At 39.6% G+C, this 21,778-nt stretch overlaps 1 protein-coding gene across 2 annotated transcripts in view; it reads left to right on the forward strand.

Annotated features, from left to right (window-relative positions):
* Window positions 1–21,778, forward strand: part of lnx2a (ligand of numb-protein X 2a) — an 86,628-nt gene that overhangs the window by 12,964 nt on the left and 51,886 nt on the right. The window contains exons 3-4 of one of the 2 annotated variants that reach the window (XM_052025512.1): window positions 15,855–16,370; window positions 19,433–19,552. In XM_052025512.1, the coding sequence (XP_051881472.1) occupies window positions 15,970–16,370; window positions 19,433–19,552 (521 nt within the window). In that variant the 5' untranslated portion in view covers window positions 15,855–15,969. Of the gene's footprint in view, window positions 1–15,854; window positions 16,371–19,029; window positions 19,206–19,432; window positions 19,553–21,778 lie in introns of those variants that run through there. The other variant, XM_052025513.1, reaches the window with a different exon arrangement.

Genomic DNA, 21,778 nt, shown 5'->3' on the forward strand with positions numbered 1-21,778 from the left:
ACTATGTTTCTTTCAGGGTGGCACAGATACTCTTGGCCTACTAATTCCTCCTTTCTTGACCTCTCTCACCCTTGATCCTCCTCCCCATCCCTAAATCTCTCCATGGCATCACTTGCTTTCCAGCCCTGAGAGAAACCACATGCACTGTCCCTCATCAACAGGCCAGGCCAGGGTCTGGGATAGCTGATCATGTCTGTCCTGGGTCATCAGCTGGCAGGAGAGAGAAAGCTCACTGATGAGGGCCAGCCTGGGGTGGCCCTCTTTCAATTTTCTTCTTCACTTTTAGACTCTTCCTGTCCCTCTTGGTTCCCCAGGTCTCTCCCTCATTTTTAGCCTTCCCCCACTTTTCTGCGAGAAACAGGAGATTAAGCAGCATTTGTGGAAAGAGAAGCAGAGATAACATTTCATGTTGAAGGTCCTTCATCAGAAACATTAATTCTGCTAAACCCATCAAATCTATTTCTAGCACTGCTTCTAAATCCAAACGGTCTTTAGCTTCAGCATTGTTCATAAACCTATTGGGCTTCTATCTCTGATGCTATCCCTAAACCCTTAGGGCCTCAGAAGTATTAGTATGGAAGATGACATTGTCAGACTAGATGTGACAGAAACAGAAACTAGAATGTACTCCTTACAGGAAACAAGGAGGGAGAAAGTGCACTCATAATATCTTTGTGAGTTTGTGGCTTGCATTGGATACTAATTGCCTACCTATCCCCTAAAATGACAATAGAGATCAAGAAAACCTTCTCCGAAATGCTTTCAATGCAATTACATCCAACAATACTGTACAAAGTATGTTAGATCTGGTCTCACCAGTGTTCTAAACATAATCTCCCCATTTTTATATTTAATTGTACAATTCCCCTGGCAATAAACAATACTGTTCTGTTAGCTTTCCTAATTGCAGCAAATCTCTGATAATGTATCATCTGATTGTTCAAAAATCCTGAAGATCTGGCACTTCACACACTGGGTACTGATTCTCATGTTTCCTTTAACACATTGGGACCCTGGTTCCCATGCTCCCTTCTACACCCCAGGGCCTTGTTTCCTTCATTCTCTTTAACCTCACCAAGGCTCCGGTTCTTATGGTCCCTGAAAATTGGAAATTTTGTTATATTGCTACATAACATCTAAAAAGAATGTGAATTAAAAATGTAATGTATTAATTGGAATAACATCCAATTAGTCTAGAACATCTGCCAGTCTGGCATCACCAAAGTCCCGAGTGCTGGAATAATGAAGTTTTACTGCCCTTGCTGTACCTTCATGTTATCTTTTTGTGAATCATGCATGAGGACACCCAGATCCCTCCGTGTCTCAAAGCTCTGCAATTTCTCACCATTTAGATAACGTGGTCATAGATTCGTAGTCATACAGCACAGAAACAGGCCCTTCGGCTTAACTGGTCCATGCCAACTAAGATGCCCCATCCCAAGCTAGTCCCATTTGTCCTTTTATACTTCTCTGCCAAATTTGCTACTTTCACATTCTTCCATACTCCAATTGACAGATTATTGTGAAATCCAATCTACAAAGGGCAAGTTTGACATAACAGGAATTGTAGTTTTCCTTATCATTGTAGATAAAACTACAGGTAATCAAAATTTCTGCTTAGTGTTTTAGTGTTCTAGCGCTGTTTGGCAAGGCACAAAAAAAATTATTCACCTGGGAACTGTGCCATAATGCCATGGAAAATAAATGAGTATAACACAGTCCATGTTGCTTCATTCTCTATAATGCTTGATGGACTTGGATGTCACTACCCCGTAATATCTTGAATGAAACACCAGGAATACAAATTATTTGTGCATAAGAACCAAAAATTGTGTTTTGAATAAACAGCGAAGCTATGTGAACTGCTTATTCTTTCTGTAGAACTGTATTATAGATAATGTTATATAGAATCTTATATAGATTCTTACTATATAGATTAAGATAATGTGATATATTATTATTATATAGAATCTTATTCTTTTTATTAAAAGCTAGTCATCCTTCAATGAGCCAGATATGTTGAAACATGACAGGCTATATGCAGCCTGTAGTCTGGCATCAGAAATCAATCTGTGCTTTTTTCAGTTTCTCATTGATGTGCAGCTGATCTGTCTTACCTACAATGAGACACCTTTTGAAAGAACTGATGCAGTGTTTAGAATGCTGTCCCTTTACTTCTATCATATAATGAATAATCCTAGATTGAATCTTTTTCAGTGGTTTTAAAGTTATTAGCAATGATTTTCCTGTCAGTGGTGAATGGAAGGTGCTTGTCACTGACCTTGAAGAAATGTGTTCAAACAGCAGGTGTGAATTCCTCCTTTTTCCAATATAAATTACTGTTGGGTGGTTCTGGAAGGAATCTGTAGCAACCAGCCGCAAGCAGGTCATTAAGCTGCCTGAAAAGGCAGCCAGAGTAAAGAATTCTGACAGGCAACATACCAAGAGGTAAAAATGCTCTAATTATTATAACATTTTAAACATCTTACAGGAAGTGGAACAAAGATTGAGATGTACATGGGATTATAATAAAAATGGATATACTAGAAATTTAAAAGTTGTGGATCTGCTGACGGATTCCTGCCAGCGAATCTGTCACTACTCTTTACCACTAGATCACACTGGTGTGAATCTGCAAGATGGGATCTATGATGATCTCCTTACCTTTGACCCATCCCCTGGTGGATCTGCTCCCCTCCCTCCCCTGCACCTGCCTATCACTATCTTTCACCTGCATCTACCTGCATGTGCCCATCCTGCCTTCCCCTCTTTTGTCCACCTATCACAGCTCTGCTTTTCCCTCCTATATATTGGGCTTCTCCTTTTCCTATCTTCAGTCCTGAAGAAGGGTCCTCACCTGAAACGTTGACTGCCTGCTTTTCTCCACAGATGCTGCCTACCCTGCTGAGCTCCTCCAGCATCAAAGTGTTTTTCATTTAGATTCCAGCATCTGCAGTCCTTTGTTTCTCTTGCAATGTTTATGTATCGCTGATTTCCACTTTTGACAATTAGGCTAATTTCAAATCAATTGCCAATTTCCATCGTAATTTTTGTACAAGGCTGATTCGATACTGCACTACAGATTAAATGTTCTTCCATTTTATTTGCACTGTTGATACAGCAAAGAATTCAGAAATTTACATTATAGTTAACGTGCAGAAATTTTGTTAGATTAAAATTCAAAGACGGCAAACTTTGAAAACTGTAACCTGAAAACAAAGATCCAGACAATCCATTAAAGCATTATTATACTGCAAAATTCAAAATTATTTGGTATTCTAATTTTTTTTGGATCCTGGAGTTTAATTGCAGAATCTCTTGTAATTTTATACTGTATAAATCCACCATGAATTTGCTTAATAAAAATAATAATGTTGGAAACAATTCTAATCTGTGATTTAAATTCATTACAGTAATAAATGATTCAGATTTCTAGTCTGTAGAGTATTCAGTGAGCGCAGCAATGATTAAGAACCACTGAAACCAGCCTCTGAAATATTATGTAATCCCTTCACTACTCTTCCTTGGTTATTAAAGGAGCATGATTTTTGTAACACTAATTTCCTTTTTGGCTGTCTGCCAAAATGTCATAGCTATTAAAAGTGAGCTTGTAAGAAAGGTGACTATTTTGTTGACGTAATTGATATATCAAACAGAATATTATGGACATTGTATATAGCATGCAAAAGTCAAATGCCATAATTGATAGAAGCAATGGCTGTGTGTAAACTGGTTGCGCTGTGAGGAGCAAAATTGTATAAATGAAAATTATAAGAGACTGAAATGGCAGTCCCCATACTTTCAAAGTTGCATCTTTTGCTCAAGTTTACCTTCTGTACTAATATTTCTTATACTCTAAACCATCTTTCTCTTAATTAAATGCAAAATTGTTGGCTGTCTGGTAGATTAAAAACTTAAGCCAAGGAAGTGGATCAATTAGTGCCAGTTTTTTTTGGCACTAACTGCTGTTTTACCTAAAGGTAATCATTTACGGATCAGCTGGCAATCATTTACGGATAACATTGTGACCATCACAAAATTAAACTGGGTACTGCTGTGAGCAATCCACACTCAGGGTAGGTCAGCTGTTTTGGAGCAGGTGGCAGGGATATTCCTGCTAGAGCCTGCTAGAAGAGAGCCGTTTTAATATATTACCTGGATCTCTCCGGTCATATTTTTGAAGGCTGTTAACACAGAAATGTGAAATGTTGTGGGAAGATCTTTGGCTGGACTGCTTTCTCCCTGAAGGTTAAGGTCATGTTGACTTTTAACTTCCTCACTGCGTGGTCTTGTAAATCTGAATTACATCTCCCCTCAATCTTCTTTGCTCCAAGGAGAAAACAAACCCAGTTTCTCTAACCCAGTTTTAAAATCCATCTTCCCTTTTATCTTTTTGCTAAATTTCCTCAGCATCCCCTAAGAACTTTTCACAAGCCTCCTAAATTGTGGCAGCCAAAACTTGATGCGTTACTCAAGTTGTGGCCTAATGGCAATCCCAGCATAATTTCACTGTTTTTGTATTCAACAATTTCATTTATGAACCCCAGGATATAATATGCTTTGCTAGCTACTCTCTCAGTGTCCTACCACCTTTAAGGATCACATGAGCCCCTGAGATCCCTCTGCCCATGCATGTCACTACTGCTCACATATGTTAAACTGTGCAGGAGGGAGGAGATCATCTGAGAAGTCATGCTCACAAGAGGATCTGCCTGCTATACTAAATGTACAGAGAGTAGCTGAGTTTGCTTAAATGTCTGAACACCAGTCACTGAGGAGGTTGAGAATAGTGTGTTAGGAGTGCAAATACACAGGAACACAATCTATTGCCTGGTGAACCTGATGGCCACGCTTTCTCAGCATCCAATGTCTTTGCTTTGAGATCACTCCCACGCTCTGCTGGGGCACTTGCAGGATCTTGCAGTTGGCTGAGCACAATTGCATAACTTACCTGACCTACATTTTCAGTGCAACCAAATTATATAAATCTTGCCACTGATGAGGTCAGTCAGAATGAGCAGGTGCCTAGATTTGCTACTCTTGCTGGCTTCTCATTGGTACAGGGTATCATCATCTGGATGCACTTGGCTCTCTAGGCTATCTAAGCACCATCGTATTACCCAAGAATGCTCATCAACTGGAAAGCTTTTGCTTACTGACAAACAGCTGGTGTGTAACCAGAAAAAAGATTTTCTTTGTATGTCTGCAAGAGATTCCCAGCTTGATGTCTTCATGCTGCCTCAGTCCACTCTTCCTGATGCCTTCATTCTTCCATACAAACTTGTTGGCTGCTTGGACAAGGGATACCTCCTTAAATTATGGCTGATGACAGCCTCCCACCAATCCCACAACCAAACCAATTAAGACAGCTATGCATACCTTTTCCGACCCCTCACTCAGTGCCAATCCATGTCTCATTATTCTACACATTATAAGGCTTCCTGCCAGTTACAAAGGATAATCTAGACTAGAAAGAGGCAGCAAGAAATAACTGAGTTCAAGGAACTTAAAGTTCAGAATCAGATTTATTATCACTGACTTAAATAATATGAAATTTGTAGTTTTGCAGCAGCAGTACAGTTGATATTCTGACATTGAATAAAACACCACATGCATACTCTTGCACAATAGCAGATTAGCCCTTTCTTCTTAGAAGTCCTGTGTGGTATAACTTGTGCAATTCCAACAGTTGCAGAGGCAAGCTACATAGATCCCTGCTCTGAAGATTGAGATGTGCTTACCCAACATCCTCTTCATTTGGAGCATGTGAGTGTCCAACCTTAGATTGCTCCACCTAGGATCATAGATTCATAGAGTCATACAGTGCAGAAACAGATCCTTTTGGCCCACCATGTCCATGCCAACCATCAAGTGTCTATATCGATACTAATCCCATTTACTAGCACTTAGTTTGTAGCCTTCTATGCGTTGGTGATTCAAGTCCTTTTTTCAAGTTACTTCTTAAATATTTTGAGAGTACCTGTCTTTACTACTCACTCTGGCAGTGCTTTCCAGATTCTAGCCACCCCTTAGGTGGAAAAGTTGTTCCTCTGATCCCCTCTAAACTTCTTGCCCTTCACTTTAGATCTATGCCCTGTAGCTTTAGACACTAAGACTAAGACATAGGAGCAGAATTAGGCCATTTGGCCCATCGAGTCTGCTCCACTATTCGATCGTGGCTGATATATTTTTTCCCTCTCAACCCCATTCTCCTGCCTTCTCCCTGTAACCTTTGATGCCCTTACTAATCAAGAACTTATCAACGTCCGCTTTGAATATACCCAATGACTGGCCTCCACAGCTGTCTGTGGTAGTGAATTCCATAGATTCACCACTCTCTGGCTAAAGAAATTCCTCCTCACCTCTTTTTATTCTGAGGCTGTGCCCTCTGGTCCTATACTCTCCCGCTACTGGAAACACCCTAGAGAAATAAAGGACTGCAGATGCTGGAATCTAGATAAAAAAACACTATGATGCTGGAGGAACTCAGCAGGCCAGGCAGCATCCGTGGAGAAAGCAGGCAGTCAACGTTTCGGGTCAGGACCCTTCTTCAGGACTGCGTGCTTTTCTCCACGAATGCTGCCTGGCCTGCTGAGTTTCTCCAGCATCATAGTGTTTTTCAACTGGAAACATCCTCTCCGCATCCACTCTATCCAGGCCTTTCAACATTCGGTAGGTTTCAATAAGATCCCCCCCTCATCTTTCTAAACTTCAGTGACTACAGGCCCAGAGCCATCAAACACTCCTCATATGTTAACCCTTTCATCCCCATGATCATTCTCGTAAACCTCCTCTGGACCCTCTCCAACGTCAGCACGTCCTTGCTTAGGTATGGGGCCCGAAACTGCTCATAATACTCAAAATGTGCTCTGACCAATGCCTTATAAGGTCTCAGCATTACATCCCACCCCCGAGTCCCTTTGCACCTCCAATTTCTGAATTTTCTCCCCATTTAGAAAATAGTCTATGCCTTTATTCCTTCTACCAAAGTGCATGACCATACACTTCCCTATGCTGTATTCCATCTGCCACTTCTTTGCCCATTCTCCCAACCTATCCAAGTCTTACTGCATACTCCCTGCTTCCTCAATACTACTTGTCCCTCTTCCCATCTTTGTATCATCTGCCAACTTGGCCACAAAGCCATCAATTCTGTTATCCAGCTCATTCACATATAACGTGAAAAATAGTGGACCCAACACCGACCCCTGGGGAACACCACTAGTTTCCGGCAACCAATCAGAAAAGGCCTCTTTTATTCCACTCTTTGTCTTCCTTCATTTCAGCCAATCTTCTATCCATGCTTTATCCTATACTTTTCCTGTAATACCATGGGCTTCTATCTCATTTAGCAGCCTCGTGTGGCACCTTGTCAAAGGCCTTATGAAAATCCAAGTAAACAACATCCACTGACTCTCCTTTGTCTATCCTGCCTGTTACCTCCTCAAAGAATTCCAACAGATTTGTCAGGCAAGATCTCCCCTGAAGGAAACCATGCTGACCTCAGCCTATTTTATCTCATGTTTCTTCTCTTCTATGGAGAAATGTTTCCTACCATTTATCCTACTTCTACTCATAAGTTTGTATACTTTCATCAGGTTCCACATCAGCCTTCTCTGCACCACAGAAAAGAAACCCTGCCTATCCAGTCTCTCCTCATAACTGATGATGAAACACTCTATCTCCAGAGCATGAATAGGCCATTGGGACATGCAGGATGATGTTACAAAATTTTTATCCCATTTGCACTTTCCCTGTCTTCATCTATTCTCTCAAAGGCCTCGTGCAATTTGCTGCAAGCAAGGAGCTTCTAAGCATTTTGCTGGGAGTTGGTGGGTCACTGAACACTCAAGGATGGTGTATCATGTATCCCATTCAATATGGCATCTGCTGGGAGTCTTCATGCATTCCTGGGATTGCTGTGGCCAGACTGTTCTTAAAATGCTACATCTGTATCCAGCTGAACAGAAGGTTGGACAGTCCTGAGCCTTCTGTTGTGGATTTTCCACTGCTGCCTTGTCTCCAATATCAACTCTTCAGTTATGATGTGTGTGCCATTGGGTGAAAACTCCTTTCTAATCATGTCCTGCAGAGCTTCAGTAATTGAGCTGGTACATGGTACACCTGAATCATGAGGGCACCCACTCTGATTGTATGGGTTCTTATTTCTACTACATCTCCTATAGGATGGGGAAGGCCTTGTAGGAAATTAAAGGCTTGAGTCAGAATTGTCAAGGCAAGAGTGTTTAAGATCATCATCTGCACATAATTTTTCATCCACTATTGACTTCAAATCACATGAATAATTGATATATGTATGTAAGTGAATGAGGTAAAATTCAGTCACTGTGTAACTGAATTTCCTAGCTCTTCGCTTCTGCTAGGCACGTATTTGATTGTGGCAGTTGTCTCCATGGCTGTTTCCTTGGCTCCTCACCTCTCTGACAATCTTCAGTTTCCCTTTCTTGGTATTTGCAGCGAGCTTCTTCCTCCTATCAACAACTAAAATGATATGCCTGCAGGAGCTTACAGTCCCTAGCAATACCTCCAGTAAAGATCCATTGAAGTTTTGGCATGCCTAACTGTTGATTGCTTCCTTTCTTGTGTTATTGCAATCATTTCCAGAATTCATAAAATTTCATGCCTGCAATGTACTTTTACATAATGGAGCTGGACTTGAATTGTGTGATCTTCATTATGGCCAGTCAGTTTCATTGCTCAGAAAACCCAGAAAAAAGGGCAATTCTTCTTTGACATGGAAATGCCCAGTTGTCTGGGTCCTAGACCATTCTGCCCTTCCATCGTGGTCCAGAGCTCAGTTTTTCACAGGCAGCCTGGCATCCAGCACACTACAAAGTGAAGGGCATTGCAGTACTCTTCCTGACACAAGTAGCTGGCTATGAGCTAAGAACGGTATTGATAATGGTGAATTCCACCTCATCCAATTCTTGCCCCAGATGGCCAAATATTAAACCTACCATTCAAGCTGAACATAAATATCTATGGCACTCATAATCCCTAAGGTTAAAAGAAATTGAAAGTGAACTTTAAATTTATTTTAAAATAAAGAACAACCCCACACACTTGTTTAAAACAATTAAAACAGATAAGCAAATTCAATTACGTCAAATAAAGTCCTTTATTTACCTTTCCCCTAACAACCACTTCTCCTAACTTTCATTGGATTCACTGTACTTGTGCCAGGTTAATCTGGTATGGATTCAGTGACTGGATTTCCTAACCTGTTTGCTGCAAAATTGTTGGAATTTAAATCTGCCGGATTGAATTCCATGAGGAGTCCGTGCCCATCACTCTGCTAAGTAGCAGACATTAGGACTTCGCTCTTGGAGTAGATCTGCTGACTGAATTGTTGCATATCTTGGTAGAATATTTGCCCGAATGTGTTCATAACATTGCTGCTTTAAAGTAGCTCTGAGAAATGGGGTACAGAGAATTCTGGATCTGTCCTCTATTGGTATCTCTTCTCCCACCAGCCCATTTCCCCATCACTCCTACAATGTTGGGAAGTTAAAGTTCAGCTCATTTTTCTCCTCTGCTCTCTTGGTGTGATTTTAATATCATACCACAGATCTGTGTCTGCCAATACTACATTATAGCCTGTCCTTTGCAGTTGTTTTAAAGCAATTAAGGTAAAAGTGTTGCACCATTTTATTTTTTCTCATTGTTAGATACCTCCCAGTAGAGCAATAATAAAAACCAGATGCTTAGCATTTGACAATTATTGGAGAGAACCTGTATCCTTTAACTCTGATGCAGTACATTAAAATATTGCATTATCCATCATCAGGCTTGACATTTTAATGTTTATAAATATTTAATTTTATGCTATACTGTAAGCCTATTCATTGCAATGTTAAGAGGGAATAAAGATTTGGAACTAGGTAGTTAAATGGGGTTTATGTTATTAATTACTGTACTGAACTGTTATATCTGCTACAGGAATAGAATTACAAGTGGGTAATAAAAATAGGGGAACATCCAGAAAACGGGAAACACAATGTAATTACGCATGCAACCAAAGAATTAAAATCAATGATGAGGTTCTTGGCTGTGAAAATCCAATGCTTATGAAATCAAAATACAACCAGCCTGGATAACTGGAAAAGAAACTGGTAAATGAGGAATTGCTTTGTAAAGCTATGTGAAATTATTTTGGAGGAAAGAAAGTGTAGCTAAGAACAGGGCAACTTAATTAGTGATAATTTGTTGAGATCCAGCAAAGACCCCTATAACAGTGCACCATGGACCCCTATTCTATAAAATCATCATTTAGTTAGCATGCCTAATTGCAGTATATTTTATATTTCTATTCTTATAAGCTGAATTGAGCGGTATGAAAATAATGCCAATAAAAGGAATATCTGGAATTGGGAAAGACTTGACATGCATCAGATTATATTAGCTTCTATAAAGATAGCCAGACACTGCCAGTGCTGAAAATTGAGCCTAAAAATTAACGTTTCAGGAAATGAATCATTTAACAGGTCTCAAAGTCAAAAATAATTCTAATGTGACTATGTTTGTATATCGTGATCCATCTGCACCACATGAAAACTTAAATATGTTTGCTAAGTAGTTTTCCAAGTAGTTTTCCAGTTGCATAGTAGGAAGGGAATGCTTAATGTCTGAAGCCCTACGATCAGAATCAGATTTATTATCACTGAGATATGTCGTGAAATTTGTTATTTTGCGACAGCAGTCGTGTGGAAGACATCAAGACATAAAAATTACTATAAGTTACAAAAATAAATAAATGGTGTAAAAGAGGGATAATGAGATGGTGTTTATGGGTTCATGGACTGTTCAGAAATCTGATGACGGAGGGGAAGAAGCTGTTCCTGAAGCGTTGAGTATGGATCTTCAGGCTCCTATACCTCCTCCCCAATGGTAGTAACGTGAAGAGGGCATGTCCCGGGCAGTGAGGTTCCTTAATTGATGGATGCTGCCTTGTTGAGGCACCTCCCCTTGAAGATATCCTTGATGGTGGTGGGGAGGGGAAAGGGGTTGTGCCTGTGATATCGCAGAAATCTGCAGTATTAGGCCTCTACTGCGATGAATCAGATTCTCTGAACTGTTCTTGGAATTTCTTATCCTGGCCAGATATAGAAGCTCATTTGTTGGGTTCATCCAAAACAGAGATCAATAGGTTTTTGGGCATTAAGGAAATCAAGGAATATGGAGATATTGCTGGAAAATGATGTGGAAATCAAAGGTCATTCATGATCTTGACAAATGTCATAGCAGGCTGGAAGGGGCAGATGGGCTATTCCTACTTCTATTTCTTTTGTTCTTGTGCATCAATTTGCACCAGGTTTAAAAGCAATCTTCAATTATTACAACTGATCAAAACACAGATTTTCTGTGCAGCTGGAGATTGGACTATTAGATTGGAGAAGGACCTTTTTGAGAAAATAGTTATCTTGTACAGTCCTATATCAGAGCCTTAATAGGAATAATATCATTTATTGCTGTAACTCGACAATATTTTAATTGCAGAATTTGAGGGACGCTATGCAGAGTTTAGAAGATTACTTATTTGTCTTTGTGTGGTTGTGCCTCGTGGAAAAGCATCAGATTATGATTATAATCATTTTATTGGAACTTATTCTCCCCTTTTAAAGATGAAGTTGTAGATGAAATTTAGCTACCATTATATGCAATGAATGAAACTAAAATTTTACAAGATTGTAGCAATTTATAGTCAAGATTAGCATAAACAATAGTAAAACAAAATTAAAATTAATTCTACATGTTTACTTAAGGAAGAATTATGAAATTCATATTTATTACTGGTTTTACCTCTGTTATGTTCTGCTTCTAATTAGCTAAATGCATGAAAACCAATTTAACTGCTTGACCACATTAGTTTTCTAATCATAAATAGCCTCTAATTCAATAATAGTTTGTGATAGACGATCCAATTGCCTAGAAATTTATGGATCTTCCTCAAAATATTATCAAATGATATTAAATTATAAAGCCAAAGATCCATGCATTCCTGCATAAGTGCCAGGTGTCGAACACCTTTTATGTTAATCCTGCTATTGTTAGTATGGTTAAGAGGAGGTCACTTTATTTTTGTCACATGACAGGTACTTGTGCCACTTCACAAAATTGCTATAGGATGAAAGGAGGCCATTTGGCCCATAGAATTCATGCCTCTTCTATGCGAGAGAAATCCAACTAGTTCCGCTCCCCCAGCCTCACCCCATAGTTCTGCAAATTCTTTCCTTTATCTCTTTAGAATGTTACAGCTGAATGTACCATTGATCCTATCCCTGCCATTGCATATCAGATTCTAAATGCAGGCTGTGTAAAATAAACCTAAGTCACTTTTGGTGCTTTTGCCAATCAGCTTCCTTCTCATATTTTCTTATGACATAGGAAACCATGTGGCCCTTTGAATCTATGTCCACTTTCAGAGCGACCCATCAGTTCCATTCCCCTACTTGTTTCATTGTAATCCATTCTCTCTCACGTACCCATCAACAACTCCTCTCTGATTCTCCTGCCAACCAGCTACCCAGGTCCAAATCATTAATAGAAGTGCTTTCCACCTTACAAACACCAGACTTACATACAGCCCTTGCATGCGAACAAGCAGTTGGGTGACTGGCAGGATGGATATACTGGCTGCTGTGAGGAGGCAAGCATCTTTTGCTCTGTGGGAACTCGGTTCATGGCTGCATTTCCAACTTGTAAACTGTCCAGGTTATGAGTAGTTCACAGGAATGGAACTTTACCAAAACCTAGGGAGGACCTTTGTATATAATAGCGTAAACAGTGGTCCTAGAACTAATAATACCTGAGGAACTCCGCTATACTCTTCTCTCCAGCCCGAAAAACAACCTTCCACTACTACCGTGTTTCCTGTTACTTTGCTGATTTTCCATTTGTCTGCAACAGGCGTGACCCTATTATTCTGTCTTGATGACAAGCATATTACGTGGCACTTTATCAAATGCCTTTTAGAAGTCCATTTATACAACCACATCAACTAGATTTCTGTCATTAACCCTCTCTATTACTTTGTCAAAAATAATTTTCTGAAGTTGGTTAGCACATTTGTCCAAGTGATTGCTAATTATGTCCTTGATTAGTGTGTTTCTAGAACTTTCCTTACCACTGGGATTAAACTGTTTGTCCAAAATTACTGGATTTACATTTGCCCCTGTTTTGAACTGTAAATTTGACTGACATATGAAGGGATATTGGGATGATAGGGCTTATATTAACCCAGGTTTAGAAGAATTAGAAGGGATTTCATCGAACTTTACAAAATCCTGACAGGACTGGACCAACTAGATGTGGGAAAGGTGTTTGTGATGTTGGGGAAGTCCAGAACCAGGGGTCACAGCTTAAGGATATGGAGTAGGCATTTAGAACTGAGATGAGGAGAAATGTCTTCACCCAAGGAGTGGTGAACCTGTGGAAGTCACTATTGCAGAAGACAGTTGAGGCCAAATCATTAAATATATTCAAGAAAGAGTTAAATGTGGTATGAGTGGCTAAAGAGATCAAGGGATGTGGGGAAAAAAGCCAGAACAGGGTACTGAATTTGAATGATCATCCATGATGATATTGAATGGTGGAGCAGGCTGGAAGTACTGGATGACCTACTCCTGCTCCTAACTTCTATTTTCCTATTTATAGTTTTCCATTCCTTTGGCACTATTGCTGAATCTGTAGACGTTTGGAAGATCCTAGCCCTTAACTTCCTCAGCAATATAGGATACATTCTGTCTGCACCAGTGAAGAACATTTAAGACTGGAAATCATGACAGAAGAATGCTACTCTGCAGAAAGAAAAGAATGATTCCTTTAGTCCTTTACTGAAAATGCTTTCACATTCTTTTTTACAAATTGCCCTATCTTAGGTTAGGGCTATTTGTCCAGATTGGTCATCTAAACAACTGGATTTATGTTGACCCAAGAAAAATTTGAACTTTCAGGGTTTGCAATTATCCCAGGATGCCCCCTCCTAGACCACTAGCTTTGTAAGGAAACATGATTTTTAATTGGTTCCTTGTAATCTATGACAAACAGGTGGGGCATATTATTTCTGATCCTGGACTAATGTTAAATGATTCTGATGTACACTCAAGTGAGTTGAGATGATAATGCATCGTGTAGAGACTGGATTTTTTTGGCCTTTTGATTTTTGAATGCTATTTTCCTCTGATTTGTTTTAAAACCTCTAATCAAACATGATTTTTAATCCATAAATGACTACCAAACAAATACCAGTATCACATTCTGTAAATTAGTTGCTGACAGTTTAATTGTATGCTGAAAATTATTTTGAAAACCATATTCTAGTAGAAGTATTGATTAGTGAAACCATTCTCATTAGAGTAGATTTATGTTCTAATTGGATCATCCTAGTTCCTGCTCAACTATGAACTTGGCAACATATTGTTGCACAGCAACTCAGGCTGAAGGTGACCCATCATCTCTTAAACTCGTACTGCCTGATCTGCAGAAATAACCAGCAATTGGTTTGCATCCAATTATTTTCTGCTGGCTTTGGACTAGCTCGTACACAAATCACTTATATGATATATTGACATAGAAAAGCAATATGACTCACTCAGTGTGGGAGGCATAAGTCACGATTTGTCACTTGAAGACTAATGCATTACTGTGGGTAGTACATGAGTTGGATGTATGTCAAACAACAATGCAATTTTAAGATACACATTGCACTCTTGATAATACTTAAATAGTAGTTACAGCAGAAGGAATTGTAAGTCAAGAGTGCAGATGATTAAGAGTAAGGCAGTGAATGTCAACAAATATCTTTAGTTCAAATAAAGCTTTTAGATCATTACTCCATCCTTTATCAATATTAGAGCTATCAAAGCTTTTTTTCTAAGTAGAAAAATATAAGAGAATTACACCTACAGTAACCATTAAAATGCTCAAATGGAAAAATGTGAGAATTTAGAGAGAAAGAGGCATTTCACAGCCTTAATGCTGAAAATGATCAATCATGAGACAGTTGATGGAGACTGGTGAATATTGGAAGGTTTTCATCAGCAGAACATGAGACTAATCCACTGTAACTGAGAACCCTGTGAGCTAGAGATTCATTTGCTCCCAAATCAATGTTAAAGCTGCAGAGTGCTGAGTCCTAGCACCGGTTTTGAAAATGACAAAAAACATGATTTTTATTTGTAATCCGAGTGCAACAGTGGAGGCACTATTTTTTCGAATGCTTCCTTATTTGTAAAGTGCCATATCCTACTAAAAAAAATTAATTTAGCTGCATTACAGAAAGACTTCAAAATGCTTGTAGAAGTGATCAACAGGAGAGAAATATTTTGTGTCACTTTGTGCCATGGAGGTATAGGAGGCCATCTTGAGTAATAGCCAGGTGCATGTTGCAGGATGTTGTGGAAATAGCATCCTAGAGCAAGACCATAAGAAATCTGCAGCATGCAGGGTAAAGTACCACCAGATGTGTAGTGGCACCTTTTCAATCTATACTTATGATGTAACTTTATGACTATTTGGGCACTAATTCTCACTTCCCCACACTCACTGACAGCTAGACATTGGTATGCGCTTTCATGAATCAAGTTGAATTTTGCTTCTTTCTCAATACAGTTCTATCATTAGAACCTTTGTAGAGAATGGTAAGGTACCCAGATGTCAGTAAATGCAATGCATCAATTGAGAGAGCACCTTTAAATATCTTCATTCTTTATTGAAAGCATTCATTTTTGATCCCTTCAAATTATATCTTCCTCAGTAAATGAATAATGACAAAATAATTGAATAAGGCAGCTATACCTTGATGGAAATTAACTGTTTGATTCTTTTCCCCACAGAACAATGAGGCTCTGGGATTGCTGGGACCAGGGTAGATTTAATTTGAATATCTGACCATGAACTGATGACTAGATGATTAGCTGATTGATAGCAGCTGTGCCAAATTGAGTTACCATGAGTACTACCAATGGTGACATTGATGTAGAGGAACAGGAGTCCCCTTTAAACCCATTATGCTTTGCATGTGGTCAGCAGCACTGGACACAAGAGAACCACCTGTACAATTACCAACATGAAGTGGACGATGACCTCGTCTGCCATATTTGTCTCCAGCCATTGTTGCAGCCATTGGATACACCCTGTGGACATACATTTTGCTACAAGTGCCTCCAAAATTTTTTGAGACAGAAGGACTTTTGCCCATTAGACCGCAAACGGCTTCACTTTAAATTGTGCAAAAAATCCAGCATTCTTGTTCACAAACTTCTAGATAAACTGCTGGTGTCATGTCCCTTTGAAAGTAATTGTCAAGAAGTGATGCAGCGCTGTGACTTGGAAGCACATCTTAAACACAGGTAAGATAATGTGTGAAAAATAGAAAACAAATTAATTTCATATTTTCCATATTGGTAAAGCCTGCAGATTTTACACATGTTAAATTAAACATGTTAAATCAGTGATGCACAGAGTGGCCAATATATGTTTTATATGTGGGTCCACAGTCACACAACTCAATTGCACTTGACGAACAAAACTTCAACAAGGACAGATTTTCTAAATTATGCATTGATTAAAATTAATGTTAAATTTATTTCCAAGATATTTATTGTCCTTGATAAGCAGCAGAGCTTGCAAATTCTACCACAAGTCTTGTGCAGAAAATCTCTACAATGGGCTTTGCCCCACTTTGCCATTATGGTTGGTGGTGGAGAGTGGCTCAGGAGCATGGAGTAGTGGGGATTGTGTGATGAGGATTGGTTGCTGGGCAAGGCAGGATCAGGATAACAATTCAGTGATACATAAAGGTTGAGGTTACATTTTAGTGTTGGGTGAAGGGCCGTGGTTGCAGTGGACCTGGGATACAGTGATGGGGAATTGTAATGAGGGCTAAGTATATAATTTAATAGGCACGCACTTGTAGGTGGTTAAAAGTTCAAACCATGGCCCTGACCCTAGTCAAGTAGACCCCCTTTAAATCTTAGTGAAGCAGGTCACAGACTTGTTATGAAGACCTGCTTCCACATGATTGGCCCTTGTTGCTGTGGGATATTTATAACACAACCATTGGATGACCCTGTGCAATTCCAGGTGCTTTTGTGTATAAATGCTCCATGTGTGTAGAGGACCTGGAAGCAATTTGCTGAACTGTGAGAAATATGCAGTAAGAACTCAATTATTTTAAGCAGTGACTTTTCTGATTAAATTCTTTTGGGTGGTGCACAGAAGCATTGTGCTTAGTGATGGAATTTCCATGGTTTGCTGCTTTTGCAGAGCAATCAATATATTGGAAATAATTTTAGCATTAATTTAAGTAATATAATTTAGAAAATCTGTCTGGAAATATTAATAAGAGTATGACATGGAAAATACTGGATTAGTTTTGTACATCATAAACTTTTGATAAGACCAACAAACATGTTCTACTTTCGTGGGAAATCTCTTCACCTGGCTAACTGGTAAGAATTCAAAAGGTTATTAAGTGGAAAATATTTTACACTGCCCATCTCAAGTTATGGATATAATCGAGCAATGTGGTACACTTCTACGCTTTGATCAATTATGAACTTGACTGAGTTAATTAATGAGATTATAGGTTGCTGAGAAATTGGATTGGTATCATTCATTATGTTTAAGAGTATGTTTTGCTGCAGGGTTATTTATACTCAGTATTTTTCAGGTTAATCATGTTAATGATGTCACATTATTGCTTGTAAAAAAAAAATTAAACAGTGAATTTGGTGATTTGTAGGAATAGAAGTAGAGAGAACTTATTCCAGAACAGTCAATATCATGAATAGTTGGAAAGGGTTTATGTTGGCCCTCGTGGTTTTTATGCTGCAATAACTAGAAATGCAATATTTATTCTATATTATTCTTCATACAGTATGTGCCATATACTAAACACTTTTAAACCATTAGCTTTAAATGTTGTAAAATTCTGTTGTTCATGGTACCTATCAGGTTGCAGTACATTTTTTAAGTACCAGTTTGAAGCTTGCAAACTTTGGTGAGACTGCATCTGGAATACTGTGTACAGACTTGGTCCCTTTATTTAAGGAAGGGCATTCTTGACTTGAAGATCTGCTGTGATGATTCCTATGAAGAAGTGCTAGTCAAATGATGGAAAATTGAGTAGATTTGGCTATATTATCTGAAATTTAGAAGAATGAGAGGTGGTCTAAATGAAAAATGCAAAATTCTGAGAGGCCTTGACAGGATAGATGATGTGAGGGTATTTACTTTGGAAAGTCTAGAACCAGAAGGGATGGGATAAAGGATCAGCTGTTTATTTAGGACAGAATGAGGAAGAATTTCTTCTCATTAACAGGGTTCTATATCTTTGGAATTCTTTACCTCAAAGGGCTGTATATACTGAATAATTAAACGTTTCAGCTTTGAATATACTGGGATGTTAGGGGAATTGAGGGTTATGGAAATCAGGCAGGAAAGTGCTGTTGAGGCCAAAGATCAGATGTTCGTATTGAATGGTAGAGAAGGCTCATGTGGCCCCCTTCTGCTCCTCTTTCTTTTGTTCTTATAAAGCCATTTATTATACTCATTCCAATAACCTACTTAATTCAGCACAGCTGAATGAATTTGGGACCTTCTTGATCTTTACAGCTGTGTTGAGCCAAAGGAGCCTCTTAAAGTTAATTTTATTTGGATTTACTATTAGGGGATTATTAGCCTAGAATTAAATTTCATCTATTTTTAGCATACTAAATCATCATTGGGTTTAGTTTCTCTGATATAAAAAGAAAATGCAGAATTGACCAAAAAGGTTTTTGAAGCACGATTTCTTGAGTTTTGTACCAGAAAGAAACTGTAAAACGTAAACTGCGTGGTTCCCAACAGGATCACACTCAATTCAGCTCAACTGCCAAGACTATACTGCACAGCAGTCAAGGAAGCTTATCTGTCCCTAAAGCCACCTTCCCCCAATGGTAGTCGTAGAGGAGAGAGAAGTGGCAGTGGAGAAGGAGAGATTTTCAACAATTTTCTGAAAGGGAGAATTCCAAATAAGTGAGATGCATGTCAGGAGTGAGATCTCTGCCATGGGAGTCAAGGAGAATTGCTGGGAGCAACACAAGATGAACGTAGTGTGAATGATCTCCTCCAGAGTTGAAAATCCATGGACAATGGATGAATGCTGCAAAAAAAAAATTCATGTCCTCCCAAGATAAGTCAAGGTAAGCTGAACGCCATGAAAAATAGTGCTTTCTCATTCAGACACACTTGTTCAAACACACATGAAGGTGCATATGCTCACCTCTTCACTCTTCTACACTGTCACCCTACCTTCATCCCAACATGGACATTCTACCCTCTCTCATGCTCACATAGAGGTCAAGTGTACAAATGTACAATAATGAAAATGTTGACTCGGTCTACTTCATCTCCTCCATTTACACTGTAGGAGGGAGCCTACGCTCGCAGGAATGCCTTACCAAGTTGGAGGAGATGATCCTCTTCCTTTGGGCAGAGGGGTCACAGAGGCACGAACCACCTCACAAGTAGAGACGAGGAAATCTCACCGGTATGCTTATTGACGATATTTCATTATGATTACTATTCATATTCTTTAAAATGATCTGCAGTAGACATCTTCATCATCATGTATGCTGCTGCAATACCATGAAGTTGTTTTGGTGCAACTTATAAGTGCAGCTATCTTCTGTTTTGTCTTTCCAGGGTATAAAGAGAAATCTGCTGATTCACTTTTTTCAGAGCATGAGGAAATTGAGCAGGAGGATCAGGTGGGAAGAATGGAGGGAAAGAGAAAGAAGAGGGATAATGAGTGTGATAACCATAACACTTCATTGAGTCTGACACTCCACAGCACTACCACAGAGAATGGCACCATAAGGGATGAGTGAAATGGATTAGAGGGATGCTTGCAAGGGGAGATGGGGAAATACACCAGATGCCTGCAGTCTGGCATAAGGCATACAGGTGTTCTCTGGATTGGGGAGGTGCAGGAAGCTGCAGTGTTCATGCATCCATAATGTCCCAGAGGACTTGGATACAGATCACAATTTGGATACTTTCACGACAAGGCTATTGCGGATGGACATCATGGTTGGCAGATTGTCAAGTCTATCTGCCAGGGTGCAGAAAATGACAAGAGGCATGGAGGTGTCCATTTCCACGTTCTTGCAGGAGACTGTGTGGAGTCAGGAAGATGTGAAATACTGTGGGAAGATCTGGACTGCTTTTTCCCTGGAGGTTAAGGTCATGTTGACTTTCAACTTCCTCACTGCCTGGTCTTGTAAATCCAAATTAAATCTCCCCTCAACCTTCTCCGCTCCAAGGAGAGAACAAACCCAGTTTTTAAAATCCATCTCCCCTTTTATCTTTCTGCTAAGTCTCCTCAGCATCCCCTAAAGAACTTTTCACATCCTTCCTATTATGTGGCAGCCAGAACTTGATGCATTACTCAACTGGTGGCCTAACCAGAATCTTATAAATATTCAGCATAATTTCACTGTATTCAACAATTTTATTTATCAAGTCCAGGATACACTATGCTTTGCTAACTACTCTCTGTGTCCTGCCACCTTTAAGGATCACATGAGCCCTTGAGATCCCTCTGTTCCTACATGTGGCTACTGCTTGCATATCTTAAACTCTGCATGAGGGAGGAGATCAGCTGAGAAGTCATGGTCACAAGAGGACATGCTTGTACAGAAAGTGGCTGAGTTTCCTTAAATGTCTGAACACCAGTCACTGAGGGGGCTGAGAATAGTGTATTCGGAATGCAAATTACGTATAGCACACAGGAACACATCCTATTGCCTGGTGAACCTGATGGCCACGCTTTATCAGCATCCAACAAAGCAACCCCACCCTCAATGTCTTTGCTTTGAGATCACTCCCACGCTCTGCTGGGACACTTGCAGGACCTTGCAGTTGGCTGAGCACAATTACATAAGTTAGCTGACCTACATTTTTCAGTGCGACCAAATTATATAAATCTTGCCACTGATGAGGTCAGTCAGAATGAGCAGGTGCCCAGATTTGCAACTCTTGCTGGCTTCTCATTGGTACAGGGTATCATCATCTGGACACACTTGGCTCTCTAGACACCATCATATTTCCCAGGAATGCTCATCAACTGGAAAAACCTCTACTTGACAACAAGCAGCTGGTCTGTAACCAGAAAAAAAAAGGTTTTATTTGTACATCTGCAAGAGCTTCCCATCAGTTGTCTTTCATTCCTCCTCTACATATCTGTGCTGTCTTGCTCCTGAATGTGTTCAGGCTCTCCTTCGTGGTCCACAGGCTCAGGGTCTCCATTCTTCTCCCCCTCTTCCACCAGCTGCTGCCTATGATTGGAATACATTTCAGGGCATTCCTGGACTGTTGAAAGCAACAGAATCTTGTACTTGGGAGAACAATGGTGCTTTTCACTACAACTCTGATGTATTGGTGGCTCTTGTATCTGCACTTAGTTGCTGTGGTTAGAGTGTGAAAAGATGTGAGAAGCCATTGATGTAGAGTATAGCCCTTGACCTCTGAGAACCATCCCTTCAGGCATTGTTGGCTACTGTTGACTCCCTCAGGATGGAGTTACTGGTGTGAGTCAGTGCTGCTATAAAACTTATGAACAGAGCATTGAGAACAGGAATAAGCTGCTCAGCCCCCTTGAGTCTGCTCTACTATTCAATAAGATCATGGCTGATCTGACTGCAGCCTCAACTTCACATTCCTGCCTATTCCAGTAACTTTTCATCCTCTTGCTTATGAAAAATTACTCTAATTC

The sequence above is a fragment of the Pristis pectinata genome, chromosome 11, assembly GCF_009764475.1.
Source record: "Pristis pectinata isolate sPriPec2 chromosome 11, sPriPec2.1.pri, whole genome shotgun sequence".
NCBI classification, from domain to species: domain Eukaryota; kingdom Metazoa; phylum Chordata; class Chondrichthyes; order Rhinopristiformes; family Pristidae; genus Pristis; species Pristis pectinata.